At 41.3% G+C, this 20,201-nt stretch overlaps 2 protein-coding genes across 3 annotated transcripts in view; one reads left to right on the plus strand and one right to left on the minus strand.

The window, feature by feature from the left end:
* appl2 (adaptor protein, phosphotyrosine interacting with PH domain and leucine zipper 2) overlaps nucleotides 1–6,977 on the minus strand; it is a gene marked incomplete at its 5' end in the record, with an annotated part of 54,460 nt that extends 47,483 nt beyond the window's left edge. The window contains 1 exon segment of the mRNA NM_001112918.1: nucleotides 6,370–6,977. Coding sequence (NP_001106389.1) covers nucleotides 6,370–6,423 — 54 coding nt within the window.
* Nucleotides 6,574–20,201, plus strand: part of c3h12orf75 (chromosome 3 C12orf75 homolog) — a 34,648-nt gene continuing 21,020 nt past the window's right edge. The window contains exon 1 of one of the 2 annotated variants that reach the window (XM_004912908.4): nucleotides 6,574–6,645. In XM_004912908.4, coding sequence (XP_004912965.1) covers nucleotides 6,633–6,645 — 13 coding nt within the window. In that variant the 5' untranslated portion in view covers nucleotides 6,574–6,632. Of the gene's footprint in view, nucleotides 6,646–7,091; nucleotides 7,470–20,201 lie in introns of those variants that run through there. The other variant, XM_012959870.3, reaches the window with a different exon arrangement.

A 20,201-nucleotide genomic window follows, 5' to 3' on the forward strand; every position in this document is an offset into this window, starting at 1 on the left:
TACAATATGATCTATTCAAATATCAACTATTTTAAAAACAAGAATTTAATTGGTTGATATGGAATGCTAGGCCTGGGGCAAACTTTGATATTTTTGATAATTCAATTTTGGTTGTTATCAGCCCTAAATATTTATATTATTGTTAATTATATTATGCTTCATTACATAGATTAAATGTTCTGACATATTCTGAAGCACTTTACATACAGTAGATTGTTCATGGATGACTGGTCCCTTGCAACCAATACTATCGTAGTTCCCTCCTACACTGACAGCAATGCTAATCATTTTGCAATATGCATCTGTAAAATAAATCATTGCTTCTTTTATTATAATAATATGGCATAAAGGCTTATTGCTGGGTTGACATACAGAAGATGACCCTAAATGTGGCAAAAGGGTACATATGGCTAGTAATCTGTGATACTAGTTTGTGAATCTAACTGTGCCTAACACAACTGACATTATACATGATACAACACAATAACTCCAAAGTTGTTTATCTGGCTATATGAGTCAATTATCATTGCAGTTATATTCTACTGCAATGCATTCCTAGGTGCTAAGTGAGAGCGAGATGGCTCAGGATAACCTGAATTTCTAGTCTGATAACTGTCTGTACGTCTGGCTTATTAGCTCACAAGGCAAAAACGTCATAGTGGGGATTTTCTGACTGTAACTATTACTGCAGAAGTCAATAATGGTTCCTTGGTTCATTGGGGAGCATTTATACTGCTTTGTCACCCACAGTAGATAATCATTTAATAACAACTTAGCTGCATAGTAGTCATCAGCATCATGAACATATTTAGGTTAGAGAACAGCGCATGGTATATAGAATTTAGTGTGCGACATTACAGGGAAAAACTACAGGAGACAAATCACTTGTCACAGTACACACACTGGAGTATAGTATCAAGATCTAAAGGGGAGCTCCAGTCAAGAACTGTTTTTTGTATAATGAAAGAAAATTTAGTGCTAAGAAACCTTCCAATACTAAAGTACACAAACAAGCTAAAAAGGTTGAGGAGACAACCTCATATGTATGCAAATGTCATAACAGGATTCTGGGAAGAAATTCCTTTAGGCTCTTAGATAAGTCCCATTTACATGGGCTTGTCCCATTCACATGGGTTTAGACTAATGCTGACCCACTGGGTTTTCAATGCAAAAGCCAGGATAATAGCTGATCAGATTCCCAACTACAGACCGGTTTCGCCCTTCTTGGGGCTCATCAGTGTAGTGAAGGGTTTTCTGATCAGCTTAGGTAGAGCCAGGAGTGGGGATACACAAACAAGCTAAAAGGGTTAAGGAGAGCGCCTCATACGTATGCAAATGTCATAACAGGATTCTGGGAAGAAATTCCATTAGGCTCTTAGATACAGTGGTGTGAAAAACTATTTGCCCCCTTCCTGATTTCTTATTCTTTTGCATGTTTGTCACACTTAAATGTTTCTGCTCATCAAAAACCGTTAACTATTAGTCAAAGATAACATAATTGAACACAAAATGCAGTTTTTAAATGAAGGTTTACGTTATTAAGGGAGAAAAAAAACTCCAAATCTACATGGCCCTGTGTGAAAAAGTAATTGCCCCCTTGTTAAAAAATAACTTAACTGTGGTTTATCAATTTCAATTTTCAATTTCAATATCAATATCAATTTCTGTAGTCACCCCCAGGCCTGATTACTGCCACACCTGTTTCAATCAAGAAATCACTTAAATAGGAGCTACCTGACACAGAGAAGTAGACCAAAAGCACCTCAAAAGCTAGACATCATGCCAAGATCCAAAGAAATCCAGGAACAAATGAGAACAAAAGTAATTGAGATCTATCAGTCTGGTAAAGGTTATAAAGCCATTTCTAAAGCTTTGGGACTCCAGCGAACCACAGTGAGAGCCATTATCCACAAATGGCAAAAACATGGAACAGTGGTGAACCTTCCCAGGAGTGGCCGGCCGACCAAAATTACCCCAAGAGCGCAGAGACAACTCATCCGAGAGGCCACAAAAGACCCCAGGACAACATCTAAAGAACTGCAGGCCTCACTTGCCTCAATTAAGGTCAGTGTTCACAACTCCACCATAAGAAAGAGACTGGGCAAAAATGGCCTGCATGGCAGATTTCCAAGGCGCAAACCACTTTTAAGCAAAAAGAACATTATGGCTCGTCTCAATTTTGCTAAAAAACATCTCAATGATTGCCAAGACTTTTGAGAAAATACCTTGTGGACCGACGAGACAACTTTTTGGAAGGTGCGTGTCCCGTTACATCTGGCGTAAAAGTAACACAGCATTTCAGAAAAAGAACATCATACCAACAGTAAAATATGGTGGTGGTAGTGTGATGGTCTGGGGTTGTTTTGCTGCTTCAGGACCTGGAAGGCTTGCTGTGATAGATGGAACCATGAATTCTACTGTCTACCAAAAAATCCTGAAGGAGAATGTCCGGCCATCTGTTCGTCAACTCAAGCTGAAGCGATCTTGGGTGCTGCAGCAGGACAATGACCCAAAACACACCAGCAAATCCACCTCTGAATGGCTGAAGAAAAACAAAATGAAGACTTTGGAGTGGCCTAGTCAAAGTCCTGACCTGAATCCTATTGAGATGTTGTGGCATGACCTTAAAAAGGCGGTTCATGCTAGAAAACCCTCAAATAAAGCTGAATTACAACAATTCTGCAAAGATGAGTGGGCCAAAATTCCTACAGAGCGCTGTAAAAGACTTGTTGCAAGTTATCGCAAACGCTTGATTGCAGTTATTGCTGCTAAGGGTGGCCCAACCAGTTATTAGGTTCAGGGGGCAATTACTTTTTCACACAGGGCCATGTAGGTTTGGATTTTTTTTCTCCCTAAATAATAAAAACCCTCATTTAAAAACTGCATTTTGTGTTTACTTGTGTTATCTTTGACTAATAGTTAAATGTGTTTGATGATCAGAAACATTTTGTGTGACAAACATGCAAAAGAATAAGAAATCAGGAAGGGGGCAAATAGTTTTTCACAGGACTGTAAGTCCCATTTACATGGGCTTATCCAAGACTAATACTAACCCACTGGGTTTTCAATGCAAAAGCCAGGATAATAGCTGATCAGATTCCCAACCACAGACCGGTTTCGCCCTTCTTGGGGTTCATCAGTGTAGTGAAGGGTTTTCTGATCAGCTTAGGTAGAGCCAGGAGTGGGGATACACAAACAAGCTAAACGGGTTGAGGAGACCGCCTCATACGTATGCAAATGTCATAACAGGATTCTGGGAAGAAATTCCTTTAGGCTCTTAGATAAGTCCCATTAACATGGGCTATACAAATATTTAGGGGCAAGTGCTAATTAAAGTCCTATCTCGCTGGTAGTTTACTTTACTAACTTTTTCTGCACTATATACCATCTATTTCTCACGGCACTCACGGCTTTCAACAGGACTATAAAATGAAAACATGTTTTATATAAAAAAAGGTTAATTGTTGCTAATAATTAATGCATTTGATAAACAGATACAAACTTTACTCGCACATTATGCACACTCAAGTGTTACAACATGGATGCCTGCACTGGGAGCTCCCTCCTGGTGTGGGCAGCCTAATGCTGGTGAAAGCTATTGTTTCCCCCAACTGGAGTGCAAGCTCTATTAGCCCACACCTTTGGTGGGGAAAACATTTTGAGGGTGATAGGTTCCCTTTAAGGCTATAATCACCAGAAGTCCTGTGAAATATCAATAATCTTTTAACACACATCCATGTGTATGAATTTTCTAATAATGCTATTCCATGTGATTTATACTTCAAGGCACCTGATATAACGCCACCTATCAACATTAACCTAAAATTGTCCAACCAACTTAAAAAAATCAGACAAATGTGCCAGATAGAGTAACAATGAAGACACACAGAGCTATTAGTAGCAGCTACTTGTCACGGCTTAAAAAAACCTGGCAATGGTCTGAGTCGTCAGCTTATTGGCCCTGAGTTGGGCCTGTCTGTATGATAATCGGGCAGACCAAAAATCAGCCATATGTCGATTGTGCAGTTTTAAAAATCCAGTCGGGATAAGGAGTACATCGGCGCGTGGTATGTGCAATATGTCAGAGATTCAGGGTTGGACTGGGCTGGCGGGGCAACAAGAATGAACTCGGTGGACCAAGGCCCTTGTGGGCTCTGCCAACCCAGACCCAATCCCCATGGAACTTCCCCTGCACTGAAGTAAAAACGTACGCATGCTCAGGGAGAGGATTGGCCGTGCATCAGGGCCCACGTGGAGTGTGGTGTCTGCGGCAGGGGCCCCTTTGGGGGGTGCGGGGGCCCTGGTGAGCCCTGCAGAGGCGAGTCCAACCCTCCAAAGATTTTTATTTTATTGTATAAATGTTATCTTATCTTACATACTATACAAACAATTGTATCATATGTGCCAAACGCAGTAAAGGCTAACATACATTACATAACATTTTAATTTCTGGCAAATGCATGTGATCTGATATCACTTATGTTCATTTAGCATCTTTAGACTTTGGTTGTCCTTCTGCAGTTAAGCTACAATGCCAGGCATCTACTTAAGCTACAAATTGACAGGACACAAGCAGAACAGACTGCACACAATCATCTGAGGTAATACCCCTACCACAGGTGTAACAACAAAGCCAAAATAAACATGTTCTGAGAGGTTAGAACAATATGCAGAACTAGCTGCTAGCTTTTCATAATCAGTACTGGGCACATTTGCATCTGTGCAGAAACCAATGGCATTTTTTGTTTTCACTATTCTTCCTTCAGTTGGCTAAAAAATAGCGCTAATCTCTTATTGGTTGCCATGGATTGCTGCCCAGAAGCAAATTTGCTCAGTTGATAAATGAGTCTGTATTGTGTATTCAGCGAGGGCTGAAAGTGGCACATGCTGGCCGTACTGTCTTAAAAAAAAATGAATGAAAGTTGCATTTCCCACCCCAAAATATTTGACACTTTAAAACAATATTTCATTACCAACAGGAGTGACACATATATATTGGGATTAGTGAGTCATAATACAGAAGTCTCTTCCCTGTGAATTTCCCCAGGCACAAGAACAACAGGGCCCCATACTGGCCTGCCCCATGGAAAGGTTGAGATACTAGAAGTGCGCTTAGTACATTTCATAGCATGTGCAACCCCACACCATTGCACTGCATTATTAAAGGATTCAACCTGGATGCGCAGTTTAGATGGCACCTTATAATTATTGCATAGGGCAGGGTGCAGTGACAATATATAATAATAGCCACTACCAGGGCCGGTCTTACCAACTGTGGGGCCCAATTGAAAGCATTTTGGCGGGGGCCCTTAGTACATTGTGAATTGTGCTTAATACAGGGGAATCCTATGCTGCCATTGTTTTATAGGCTATGAGCAAACTTATGGGGCTGTTCCTGCTGAATTGTGCTGCTTTCTAACTGGCAAGATGAAGTACTGCACAAGATGGGACATTTAAACTTCTGTCACTGCCTCCTTTCCCTCCTGCTGGATAGTCAGCAGAGCTTTGTGAGATTATACCAGTGATCCCCAATTAGGGGCAACATGTTGCTCCCAGTGGCCTCAATTGATACTCTTCCCTTCTCCTCCGCACTGTTCTGTTTATTCTGTTGTAGTTTCTAACTCACATTATCTGTTTCCTCCCCATTTTGATTTCTTCTCTACTAGTTTTCTGTTATTAATCTCTATTTTCTCTGCATTCTGTGCTTTTCTTTTCTTCCTTTCCTCTCATAAGTTTTTTCCTGCTCTATTTCCCTTTCCCCCCTCGCAGTATTCTTCTTGACAATCAAGTTAAAAAACAAAGCTGTGCCCAGAATGCCATTTACATTTAAACTACTTTCTACTGTACAGCACTGCGTACATAAGTACGCTTTATAAATAAAGATATACATACATACAACTGTGTTAAGCATTCCTTATATTATTTACTAGAATGGGAGAGCTGCTCTTAAATAGGGCTGTGCATTAGGACGGTGAGAGGAGAGGTTCATGCTTAAATGCTTTGCAAACTGTCCAGCCAAGTGAAAGGAGCTTTCCCGTTCTGGTAGAGAAGAAGGTATATGTAACTTGGTCTAAATGTAAGCAGCATTGTGAGCACAGCTTTTTATGATGTAATTGGGCAGGGAGGAAGAGTATACAATTAGAATTAGTTAGCTGCCGGCCCCTGCCCCCAGTCACATTCCCAGGGACCAGCACAGGAATAAAGGATTCCTGCTTTCCCTGCTGTGGCTTTAATTCTTAATTGACTCACTGGGAGCAGCCCCTGGAAAAGCCAGGAAAAATGGGCGAACGTCAGTCAGAGATCACCGTGTCAGTCGTGCGTCTGCGCTCCCCCCACTATGGGGACTGTCGTAAGAAAGTCTGCTCTTACCTGGGGGCTGTCTTGCAAAGCCTCTTCCAACAGCAGCTTATCCACAGCAGGCATGTTGTCCTCTCTGGGGCTGGCACTGAATAATTCAGCTGAATCTATTCGCTCCCCCTTCTGGGTACTGACACGTACTTTACAGACAGTTCCGGTGATTGGGCGCTAGTTGGCAGCAGAGAGCCTTCCAAGTTCCAATAACAACAGGCTTAGCAGGTGATTGCCTGGGAAAGATCTGACGCACAGCGTTGAAAAGAACACGTAGCACCCGGATGCAAGGAATAGGTCTGTCACAGAAATACCATAATACGACAGTGAGAGTTTGAGTGCCGGATGCCTATGAGGTCCGGCATAACTGTGCCAATGTAACTTCTAAACTAGCCTGCACTACTGAAGAAATCAGGAGCATTTACTCCCTTCACCCACAGACATCGGAACGGGAGGGGGAGGGGCCGTTGCCGGCACAGCAGCTAACTAATTCTAATTGCATGCTGTTCCTCCCTGCCAAACTACTTCATAAAAAAAGCTGTGCTCACAATGCTGCTTACATTTAGACCAAGTTACGTATACCTTTATTCTCTACCAGAACGGAAAAGTGCCTTTCACACAGGCTGTGCGTGTGGCTGGACAGTTTGCAAAGCATTGAAACATGAACCTCTCCGCTCGCCGTCCTAATTCACAGCCCTGTGTGAGAGCAGCTCTCCCGTTCTAGTAGATAAGACAAGGTATGCTTAACACAGTTAAATGTAAATAGAATTCTGTGCACAGTTTTGTTTTTTTAACTTCATTGTCAAGAAGAATACTGCGATGGGGGAAAGAGAGTAGGAAAGGAACAAAAGAAAAGCACAGAATGCAGTAAAAGAGAGATTAAAACAGAAAACTAGTAGAGAAGAAATCAAAATGGGGAGGAAACAGAAAATACAGCAGAATAAACAGAACGGTGCAGAGGAGAAGGGAATAGTGTCCATAAACAAGAAACATGCATGCAATATGTAGGAAGGGACAGAAGAGCAAAACAGACCAATTGCAGTTTAGCACTTTATTAATAAAGGACCCCTGTGGAACAGTGAAAGATCAAGATGAGCATGAAACTACAAAAGAAAAGATAAGTAAGCTGCAGCCATTTTTTCTGTACTATTTAAAACTGTGGCCCTGTGTCCTGGTTGTGGTGCGGCATTGCTGCACTGGTTGAACTGTACCTTATTTTCTAATCTAGGGATCCCAAACCTTTTTAACTCATGAGCCAAACTCAATATAAAAAATTCTGGGGAGCTACACAAACATGAAAAGGTTTTTTGGGATGCCAAATATGGACTGTGGTTGCCTATTGGGTAGCCCCATGTGGACTGCTGGCCTGCGAGAGGCTCTGATTTGAGTAAAACTGTCTCTGTGCTTCCAAACTTGCCTCTAAGCCAGTAATGTAAAAATGGCACCTACTTTGAGGCCACTGGGAGCAACATGTTGCCCCTGAGCCAATAATTGTGGATCACTGGTATAATCTCACAATGCTCTGCTGACTATCCAGCAGGAGGGAAAGGGGGCAGTGACAGAAGTTTAAATGTCCCATCTTGTGCAGTACTTCCTCTTGCCAGTTAGAAAGCAGCACGATTCAGCAGGAACAGCTCCCTAAGTTTGCTCATAGCCTGTACAGAGAGATACCCTGAAACTATGGCAGCACAAGTATTCCCCTGTACTAAGCACAATTCAGCAGGAGCAGCCCCCTAAGTTTGCTCATAGCCTATACAGAGAGATACCATAAAACTACGGCAGCATAGATTTCCCCCTGTACCAAGCACAATTCAGCAGGAACAGCCCCCTAAGTTTGCTCCATATGACGGATACATGAACACTGCTCAGTTCTGCTAGTGTTGGGTGAATCTGGGATTGGGAGTACACAGAGTGCAAATTGCGTTCTTTCCAGCTCTTCTTCCAAACAGCTCTGATTAGCAGCAGCCAGCAGTTAATGCCGTCCTAGCTTGTTACAAACATTAGTATTTTTAGTATACGGGCATTTGGGGGTGTGGTCACAAACTGGGCGTGGCAACAAAATTTTGCCGCGCTGCACGTGGCAGAGCTTTTTGACCTTCTTTACATTTTTCAAATGTTGGGAGGTATGCCTGTATTAAGCATAATTCAGCAGGAACAGCCCCCTAAGTTTGCTCATAGCCTATAAAACTATGGCAGCATAGGGATTCAGCAATGTACTAAGTGTTTGAACATGTGTCTGGGGGTTTTAGGATCTTGTTTTAGGTGTTATTACAGTTTTGCTAATAAAGGTGAAATTGCCCTTTAAGTTTGCAGTCTTAATTCCCCCAAGAGACATATTATCGTATTAGTTACATTTGTATCTAAGTGCAGGTATTGAGTATTCTGGGCTCTCTGCCAAAAGCAAATTAAGTTTGAGAAACTTTGTATTTTTTTTGGTGTTTAGTGCTGTTCAGTGCATGAGATCAAAGGGAAATAAGGGACTTTGGGCTGTTAAAATCAGGACTGTCCCACAAAAATCGGGACAGTTGGGAGGTATGCATGTTAGCCTATAACAAAAGATCTCTAATTCGCGCAAATCGCCCCGCCGCGTCTGCCATCCCGCCGGCGACTTACATGTTCGCCGGTGGGATGGCAGGGGTAGGCAACTCGGGGAGATTAGTCGCCCGCGAACAGGGAGTTAAATCGCGGGCGACTAATCTCCCCCGTGTGCCAGAGCCCTTAGACGTCCTTTACTAAGGTGCAATAGACAGCGATATTGACTTGTGTCAGAAAAAATGCAAGAGCAAGTTTACTAAAGTGCGAGCACTTTTGTCATTGAGAATTTTCTGGCACACATATATATTATCGCTTATTGTTGCATTCATGCTACGTAAGTTGCATCGCAAGGTTTCCTAAAGATTATCGCCAGAATTGTTGCCAAATATAGACAAAATTTTCAGCAATTTTCATCGCCACCTGGAGAGTGGCAATATGTAAAACAAAGCCAGAAACTGTATAGTGGGAATGATATAAAGTCAGTTTTTGAACATGACGATATTAGAAGCCACCTCAAGTTCCATGACCTTTACAAAAGCATATGGTTATGCAATGATTCTATGACTAGTATTACCTTTATATTTTACCAGAGGGGGTACATTATTCCTTATCTGCCTTGCTCTTAATTGTTTTTACACATAAATGTAATTTATGTAGAATGAAAATAGGCAGAGATTTGTAAATTATATTTAATCTTTGTAATGTGCTGCAGAATATGTCAGCAATATATAAAGGATAATAATAATAACTGTTCTGCAAACTTTGTAGCCTGAGCATTGTGTGACTTTAGCCTGAATGACAGTGCTGAGATCAGGGAAATAGAGGAAAACCTGTGTGTAGGAGAAACCAAAGGATTTAATAAGGTCACCAAAAATTATCAAAATACTGCTACCGCACGTGACTTTTTTGACGCAATCGCAACTTATTTACTTTTTCCTCACTCTGCAAATTTTTGTGGCAGTTTTGCGAAAAAATTCTTCAGTAGCGTAATGTGGAATTTCACAGTGAATCCATGCTTGCCGAAAACATTTGTTCATCGCTATTAGTCACTTGCAGTAGCAGAGATCGCATCTTCCTGCAGCAGTGTTCTCCTGCATCCACCGCAGGCAAGCACAGGAAGAAATGCATCTCTTTCTTTCTAATGGGGCTGTGGTTTCAGCACATGTAACACAACATGCTGCTTACTACCTGTGTTCGGTGCTTACTTGCACCTGTGTTAGTACAACCCCATTAGAAAGAAAGGGATGCTCTCCTGCAGTGGAACACCGCCGCAGGGGAGTGCAGGAAGAAACCCTTGTCAGTAAGCATCTTAGACTTTCATTACATGCAGACTTACCTAGACCAGTAAACTGGAATTGCTTAATGGTCAACCTACACATTTATTTACACCCACCTTCACTAAGAAGAAGTGAAAATAATGTTGCCGCTTTTCAATTATTTTAAGTGCGGGTGATGGCATGGTGGGCAATGTCAGAGGTGGGGTAGGTAACATTTTGTGGGTGGGATCAGGGGGTTAGGCTATAATGTGGAGATTGCTGCATTTTTAGAAGCAGAGACAGAGACCTGCCAAGCCTTTTATGGCTTGGGAGCAGGTCCAGACTTGGGATCAAAAGCCCCTGGTATTTTAACTACATAGAGGCCCAAACAGCCCCCCACCAGCCTAATAAATTGTGACTGTCTATGGCATCTTACAGCAGCCCCTCTGGCATTTGCCAGTATCTACTGCTTGGGAGGGAAATTAGACAGTGCTTGAACTAATGAAGATTTGTTTTTGCTAGGCCTTTTCCGGCTTTAGGGTAAAGCTCCATGAAGTGGATATTTGGTGTAAAAGCGCAGGTTGACAATCTGCCTGTACGCTAAAAAAATGTCAGTGCACCCAGAAGCACTGAATCCGCCCAGGTGCAGCACACGCAGCCAATATCCACCTACAATGCCAAGTCTTGTGTTAGTTGGCAGATATCAGTTGCTTGTGCTGCACCAGGGTGGATTTAATGCTACCGGGTGCAGGTAGAATTAGAAGATTTTTCAAGCGTATGACTGGATTGCCAGCCTGCGTTTATATGCAGTCTGACAATCCACCTCGTGGATTAGACTGAGGCACATGCTCCAGATCTACAGTTTAAGGAGGATACCATGAATATGTAGCAAGAATTCTCAGATCCCATGGGCAGGCAGAGTAAAAGAAACTGACACTTTATTTTAAGCAGACGTTAGACCTCTAGCACTCTTACACGTTTTCATGCACTAGGCACTTAATCATAGGTCATGCTGCTGGCTATGACTATTTTTTGCCAGGAATTTTCTAAGATGGGGGCTGCTTAGATAGAGTCCCGCCCAGTGGCAAAGCACTTTTGTAAGAGTGCTGCAACATTTTTAATATTGATGCTGGCAATGCTTTTTTTTTTTTTCCCACAACTCGTTTTCTGCCTAGAGGCAACAAAGCCTGCTGCACTGTAGCTGAAGATGTTTATTTTTCCCTGGGCCTTTTCCAGGATAGGGAGAGCTCAGAGCCCTGCAATTAGTGACAATTATTTTTCTCCAGGCCCTTTATGGCTTCAAGAAAAATAAAGCCCAGCCACAATGCTTATAGACATTTTTGGGGGGAGAGCCATTTCCAGGATAAGGAAAGCTCAGTTATAGACTGTTCTCCTAACTTCACTAGCCACTCTTGTAGCTGTTTTTTTTTATTTCTAGGCCTAGAGAAAAAGCCCTAAAAGATACCACCCACTTGCTCTGTTTCTGGAAATGCTGTTTTATTTTTATTTGTGTATTTTGCTAAACCCTATTTGCCTGTTTCTTACAGCTGTTTAGCTTGTGGAGAGCTTAAGAAAGAATATCAACAAGGAGAAAGTATAGACTGTGGTTGCACTTAGAGATAAAAAGGCAAAAAGAGGAAAGACTTGAAATAACTCCACAATATCAACAGGCCCGGATTTGTGGAGAGGCCACAAAGGCCTGGGCCTAGGGTGGCAAAATTTGGGGGCTGCATGCGGCTGCACCAAAATTTTCAACTTTTTCTCCCTTACGGAGCAATGGGGACTTCTCTCCCAATGCTTCTTATGCGAGTGTAAAGTCCTGTGCATGCACATGCGTGCCTGTGCTGGGGGGAAAGGGGGGCTGTTCACGCATTCGTTTATGCGGGGGGAGGGCTGGGATGACCTCGGGGTGCCCGGATTAGAAATCCGACGCTGAATATCAATCAGACAGATGTAAGAATTTCTTGACAACTGACACTTAACTTTTTTCACATCAAGTATAGTTTGAACCAGGTCTATAAGAAAAGATCAATAGCTCTCCTTCTATTAAATAATCCTAATTTCTTCTTAATCACCACTATCGTGTGTTTAACATCATTAACATTAGGAATTAGTGCCCCAATATCAGAGTGCTAGTGCTTCTCACTATATTGTATTACATGGATGAGTTCTTGAACAAGCATAGTATCTAAGGCTATTGTGAGACTAATATCTACAGTTAGTATTAGTAGTTGTATATATAGTTTATGTATGTGAGTGTATAGATTGGTAAGTATAGGTTGTGTGTGCTGTGTTTACTTGGAATGGTTGAACATGATGGACTCTGGTCTTTTTCAACCCTATGTAACCATTTCATTAGATAGAATTCACTTCACTTTTGCCTTTTGAAAAAGCCACTGGTGAAACACGTGCCCAGGCAATTATGTATGGCTGAAAGCCTTTCCTCCGTTTCCTTTTTTTCTGGAACAACAGAAAGGGGCTGTCTATGCATTCTCCTTATTGACACAGTTCAGCTACACTAAGGTAGTGTACTAAGGTATGTAGTGTGGTTATGTCCTTTTCCTCAGCTAAAAGCTTAAGAAAGATGGCACTTTCCACCAATGTTCCCTCTAATTTCTTCTTGGCTGTGTGTGCAAAAAAATTCTATTGTGCACACTTTTAAAACCTGTGTGCAAGTTATAACAAGTACAAAATTATGTGTTTTCACACAAATGAACAGTACTTTCCACCTTTTGGCCACTAAGTGCTTTTCCTCTTTATGGGCACTTGCTGCCTCTGCTCTTGGAGCCCAGAAAAGACTGCCCCACAGGTCAACCAAAGTGGCCAATGTTCATTCTTATTTATAATTTAAAGTTGTATATTTTAACATTTTTTTTAAAACATTTACCTTTAAAACTGCATCTATAATAAACAATTGGTATTCATTTTTTTCATAACAGAATGTATAGCTTCCACACAATTTAACAGTAACTCATTTTAAATTGTTCTAATTCTGCATTTCTGCCTTGCTCCAAGGACTTTTGCATACCACTTTGATAAATGGCAAACAATGAATATTCTGACTCCAGTAGTATAGGGAGATGCCCATGATCAACCCATTTTTCTGCATTATCATCTGAATGCATGTGCTCTATCATATTTCTTTTCCTTTGAACTAAACTTTATTAAACTACTCTGGGGGACCACATATAATAAAAATATAAAAAAAAGAAAGTATAAATTAGTACTGATTCTGAAATGAATGTGGGATGGTTACTATTTATAACACCTGAATATTCTACCAGACAGTCATAATATATACAAAAGTGTTTATTGATTAAATTTGTGTTAGAACTCTCACAGTTTTTGGGGAAACTTAAGGCTTGTACTGATGAGCATTTTGTTCCTGCTCTTCCCTCCGGCGGTGTCTTCCTGTGTTCCAACACAGGAGTGCAGCAAAATGCATTCTATTCTTCTTTATGGGGCTGTACTAACAAATGTGCCCCAAGGTGCTGCCAAGGTGCCACCGCTGCATACCCCACACCCCACACAGGGGCCCCCACCTTCTGCCCGTCGTCCTACCCTGAGTGCGTGTAAGTGAAATTTACTTTCAATGCGTCAGGGGTGGGACACCGGTGGTCGGGGGAGCGGCGTCAGGGATCGGGTCATAGGGGGCCACTAGTTCCTTAAGTTGGCCCTGGGCTACTTGATGTGTAGTTACAGTTTTGGTATATGAGAGTAACACAAATGTAAAGAAACTAAAAAACAGTTTGAATGAATGACAGAATGAATGGCATATACCTCTTGCAATTATAAGGTTCTTAACCATGTATTAGTAAATTGCCACTTTATTCCCTATCCCTCAGTCTTCTCATAGCCAGTAGAAGTGCTAAATACTCAACTATACTGAAAATATAATTTACTCATAAAAGCTGGATTACAATATGATTCTTAGAGCAAGGCCGAGCTGGAACAATAAGCCCTTTCTAAAAGACCTAACAGTATGTTCTCAGTAAATCAGACACAATGACATTTTATCATCATAACCAGACAATACCCATGTTGTAGTACAAATTCCAACTTTCCAGTGCAATCCCTTACCCATCTAAATACATTTCAATTATGGACTTTTGGGAAATATTTGTGCTTTAACTTTAAAGCTTACGTGTTAGAAAAAGTTAAAATTTCTGCTGCAGATTTGAATTCAGATTACACCAAATTATATAGTCTCAGAAAATGATATATCAAAATGTTCATAGTACATATCTGCTGCTCCCACCACCTTATGATGGCTATACACTACCAAATCTGCCTGTTTGGTGAGGTCACCAAACAAGTGAATCTTGGTCCAATTTGGCCATCTGCATGTTTGGATAATACAGAAGGAGCTACAGGCCCATTAGATAAGGAACACATCAAGACATTTATATGGTTTATGTTGGAGGACAAAATCAAACCTCCCAAAATCAACAGGGAGACCTATTGCTGGGCCACATACATTGGCCAATAAGCTGGCAAATTGGTCAGCAAGGACTGAGTTGGCAGCTTTTATTTGGCCATGTATGGCCACCTTTAGGGGCTGATTTACTTACCCACGAACGGGTCGAATGGAGTCCGATTGCGTTTTTTTCGTAATGATCGGTATTTTGCTATTTTTTCGTATGTTTTGCGATTTTTTCGGATTCTTTACGAATTTTTCGTTACCAATGCGATTTTTGCGTAAAAACGCGAGTTTTCGTATCCATTACGAAAGTTGCGTAAAAAGTTGCGCATTTTTCGTAGCGTTAAAACTTACGCGAAAAGTTGCGCATTTTTCGTAGGTAACGAAAAATTCGTAAAGAATCAGAAAAAATCGCAAAACATACGAAAAAGTCGCAAAATGTTCGTTTTCAAGTCGGAACTTTTCCAATTCGGGTCGGATTCGTGGGTTAGTAAATCAGCCCCTTAGTGTATATAAACAAAGCCTAGGCTATGTCCAGAAAGTGTATTTTCTGTGCATTTTCCATGATTTGTGTTTATATATAACTGATGTCATTTTTATACGATGGGTTGTAACCACAGAATGCATAATTTTAAAGCATTTAGCTTTAATCTGCAATGATGTGGTTACAGCACATAAAATGTGATCAATCGTCTGAGTTGCTGTGCAGTTGCCATGCAGTGGGAGAATTTTATTGCACAGCAGGGCTCCGCATGGCAAATACTGTATATAATAAATGTGCTTACTAAAAGCATCCTACATGCCATGCGCATGAGCCCCTTGTCATGTAGAAAGAAGAATTCATAGCTGCTAAAGGGTATATAGTAACAGTAGAAATTTGTACCCCCTTTCTGCTAGCTCGTCTGATATTATTCAAGAGAATTGGATTTATGTGCCAATGCCTTTTACATAGGACTTATTTCTTTTTGATTCACTAACTATGATGAAAGTACAAAGCCTGATTGGGGTTTTTCTCTGGATCAACTTTAGGAGGCCTATTTTTTCCTTATTAATTCTGATCCTAAATGAAATAAGTGAATGCTAGAGAATGACCTGTATAATCAACAAAGTGTGCATTTCTAGAGACCTGCAAGTACCTCATGATGTAAAGGACACAATGGAGCTTAATTATAAACACTGGGCAAATTTGCACATGGGCAGTAACCTATATCAATGCTTAGATGTTTTTAGCCAGCTGCAGGTAGAACAATGAAAACAAACATCTGATTGGTTGAAATGGGTTACTGTCCAGGTGCAGATTTGCCCAGTGTTAATACATAATCCAAAATGTAGCAAGCATTCATCTTAAGTAAAGGCCACATAGTGGGCAGCTGAGGCTCAAATTCTGTTACAACAGATCTGATCTGTTCATACACCACCTACCTATATTGCAGCCTAAACTCATAATTTATATTTCTGCATAATTCTTAACTCTGGCTATTATGTGGTAGGCTGCCATGGAGATGGCTGGGAAAATTACCTACCATACTTCCTGTAAAGTTATTTTACATGTGATCTTGTGGCATAGTTACACTTATTATCATATCATTCATGTATGTATGTATGTACAATTTCATTTCTACAGTGCTACTTCTGTATGCAGGGCTGTACAGTAGAATAATACATAAATAGAGGGGGAGGGTCAATACTATAAAAAAATATATAAATAATTAAACAACTGGAGACCCTCATGTAATACATGCCCATTAAAGTGTTTTTTTTTTTTTCAATGATCTCCATCCTGTTCAGAGGTACCACTGACTTCTTTATATGATAATATCTTTATTTCAGAAAAACATGTGGTACTGTGGATAATTGGCCCACTAAATGAAACAGATTGGACAGCACTTTAACTTTCTGTTTTCTGCTGGCAATTTAATGTAAATTGACCTCATCAGGTTTTATGTTGGAAAATTAGCCTGGGCCTGATTCATATGCTACAACAGTGCTGTCCAACTTCTGTGGCACCGAGGGCCGGAATATTTCTGGCTTCCGTGGTGGAGGGCCGATAATGGAAGCTAGTTTTGACCACTCCCCTTTTTAAAACCACACCCACTTGAAACCACACCCATGTTATCGCATGACCATAACCATATTAATGGTGGTAGTACAGCAAAAACCTGCCATACTCTGCCTTCCCTACCCTGCCTGTGTTTGCCATACTCTGCCTTTCCTACCCTGCCTGTGTTTGCCATACTTTGCCTTCCCTACCCTGCCTGTGTTTGCCACACTCTGCCTGCCCTACCCTGCCTGTGTGTGCCATACTCTGCCTTCCCTACCCTGCCTGTGTGTGCCATACTCTGCCCTCCCTACCCTGCCTGTGTTTGCCATACTCTGCCTTCCCTACCCTGCCTGTGTTTGCCATACTCTGCCTTCCCTACCCTGCCTGTGTGTGCCACACTCTGCCTGCCCTACCCTGCCTGTGTGTGCCATACTCTGCCTTCCCTACCCTGCCTGTGTGCGCCACACTCTGCCTGCCCTACCCTGCCTGTGTGTGCCATACCCTGCCTTCCCTACCCTGCCTGTGTGCCATACTCTGCCTTCCCTACCCTGCTACCATTTAAAGCTTACACAAAGGTAAGCCATCATAGGAGCCAGACAGGTGGGGGGCCACACAGAGGGGGGTCGCGGGCTGCCAGTTGGACAGCACTGTGCTACAAGATTAGATCTGTACTGTCTGCCCTCTGTATTAAAAGGATGTGTGTTCTAAAGTATAGTTTAGATATATTTGTTCAACTTAAAGGAAAAAATATGACATAAGCTCATTCAGCTGGGTTTCTAAAGCTGATAGCACACATTTAAGTTTGTCACTTTAAAGGTATTAAGCGGCAATAGCAGTGACAGGCAGTTTTTATTTATATCAAGGAGAAGTGGGGCAAGGAATTAGTCTATTTTAGCCTGTGGAGAAACAACCATCATGAAACACTAGGTTAGCCTAAGTAGCAACATTCTATATTAAAGGAACAGTAACACTAAAAAATGAAAGCTTTAAAGTAATAAAAATATAATGCACTGTTGCCCTGCACTGGTAAAACTGGTGTGTTTGCTACAGTAACACTACTATAATTTATATAATAAGCTGCTGTGTAGCCCCGGGGGCAGCCATTCAAGCTGGAAAAAAGGAGAAAAGGCACAGGTTACATAGCAGATAACAGATAAGTTCTGTAGAATACAATAGTGTTTTATCTGTTATCTGCTATGTGCCTGTGCCTTTTCTCCTTTGAATGGCTGCCCCCATGGCTACATAGCAGCTTATTTATATAAATTATAGTAGACTTTCTGAAGTAAACACACAACTTTTACCAGTGCAGGGCAGCAGCACATTTTAGTTACTTTTATACACTTTCATTTTTTGGTGTTACTGTTCCTTTAAGTGCTAAGATTTTTGCAATAATAAGAACATATTTAAAAGGCATGTGCTACTAATTCTCATTATTATGCTGTAGCTTATATTAATTGGTTCCAATATGCCTCTGTCTCGCAATCTACCTTTCTTTTCATCTAACCTCCCCCCTCAACCCTGGCAGTTGTAGTTCGACTGTGTATATATTTAGAAATATATAATGGCTTGGAGTTATTTTTATCTCTGGTTGTAAGAAAACATAGTGACAGAAACAAGAAAATGAGCATGGATATCAGAATGACCTCCTTTATATAGGAATGTTGTACTTGAGTATGTATCCTTCATCCCTATACATTGAAGCTTTAAGTCTAAGCGATACATAAGCAATATTTAACAAAGTACAACTTATACACAATATCCCTACTTTTTATCATAAGTTAACATATTAATAAATAGAAATAAATCACACATATATATATATATATATATATATATATATATATATATAAAAATATATTGCTTCGTATTTACTCTCACCATAAAAATTAGGAAGTAACCACCTGTCACTGTCTAGCTTTTGCAAAACTACTGTAACACTTGTTTGGCTTAATAGGGGTATATTACCAGGCTAGTTGGGCACTTAGAGCATGGGTTACATTCAACCCCCTTTCCCAGGAATGGGCCTCCGCTATATGGGAGCTGTGTCAGGCTAGATGAGGTAGTTGGACTACAACTCACACTGGTGTTGTGCAATATAATAAGTGATTGGACGCCAGGAGCTCTTGCAGTTAACTGAATGATACTTTATTTGGGCAAGGCACATATAGAATAGTGCATCAGGGTATATACTCACAGTCACAGCAGTATAGAACTTGGTCACAGAGAACACAGCAGAAGTGACACTCAAGGTAACAGTATAGCCCACTTGGAGGATATGCAGAGTATTAGCTGTATGCCAGGAATGGATGCCCTTTACTGGAACGGATCCCCTCCAGCCAACTATGGTTCAGGGTAAGGAACTGCCTGAATCCTGCGTCTTAACTGTGGTCCCTACAGCAAGGCATACAAAGCCTGGGTTGGACTAAACCCTTACAGTCTCCTTTGATGGGGCTAGTGCTGCCCTTACTAAATAAGCTATCTATGCTCACCACTCCTAGAGGGTGCTATTACATATGACTGACTGTGCTGGCTTTATCTCATTCACGGGGCCCTGTCCCCGACTTACAAATCAGCAGTTCTCTTTACTGGGGCCTAATTGCCTCAGGCTCAATGACATGCAGCCTCAGGACAACATCAGCCAAAGAGGAAGACACTTCCTTGTGCCAGACACTATATAGTCTGCACAAGGGGAGTGGTCAACCTGGGCTAAACCTATAGGGGGTAGCCTAATACTGTAATCTGAGTGTAGAGGGCTCTGCCCTATTACAACACAGATAACATAAAGGTAGGGGATAACACCATAGGGAACTTAACCCTATGGGTCCCTACATTCACCCGGGGGAAGAATCCATTCCGACCCGGCAATGGCAAATAACAATAAGTACACTTTTCAAGCAATAACAGTAGTGCATTGAGTTAGTGCAAAAATACAGTACCCATACATCCATTTCTGATACCCTCTCCTGAGGAGTATCCGGTACATTGGATATCTGCAAGGAAAAGATTAGGCACATACAGCAACTTGTATTGAATCATATACACTTTGAGTGTCCTGTAAGATCACTCAGTGCACACATGGGAATTCTCCTGAGGTACAGGTTCCCAGGCACCATCTTAGCTGTAACAGAATTTTGATTTAAACAAAATATTAACTGTTTCGTTGCTAGTTACGTTACTGTAAACCATATACAATCATGAGTGTCATAATAGATCACTCAGGCACTTTACTTATAGATCCATGACATACCATCTGACTCTGCAACAGAGGTATGACAGGCACAATACTTAGAGCAAATCTTGAGTCACCTTCCTGACCACTACAGGGGTGCTCAGGCACACACTTAAGAGATCCTTGATATACTACCTGTAACCTGCAACAGGAGTATAACAGATACACTTACACATGGAAACGATCCTGCCTTCATTCAGGTGTTCCAGGCTCAAGCTTAAAGAGAAAAATGTTAGTGCAAACAATAGTTAACTCATTAGACATTTATGGCCCCACCCAAGCCAACTTTATTAGTCCATTGCTTCCCAACCTAGCCCAGTGTTCATGAATCTCCCGTCATGCACTTCGTAGGGGTGGATTACTGCAATGGGT

Source organism: Xenopus tropicalis, chromosome 3, assembly GCF_000004195.4.
Source record: "Xenopus tropicalis strain Nigerian chromosome 3, UCB_Xtro_10.0, whole genome shotgun sequence".
In the NCBI taxonomy this organism is placed as follows: domain Eukaryota; kingdom Metazoa; phylum Chordata; class Amphibia; order Anura; family Pipidae; genus Xenopus; species Xenopus tropicalis.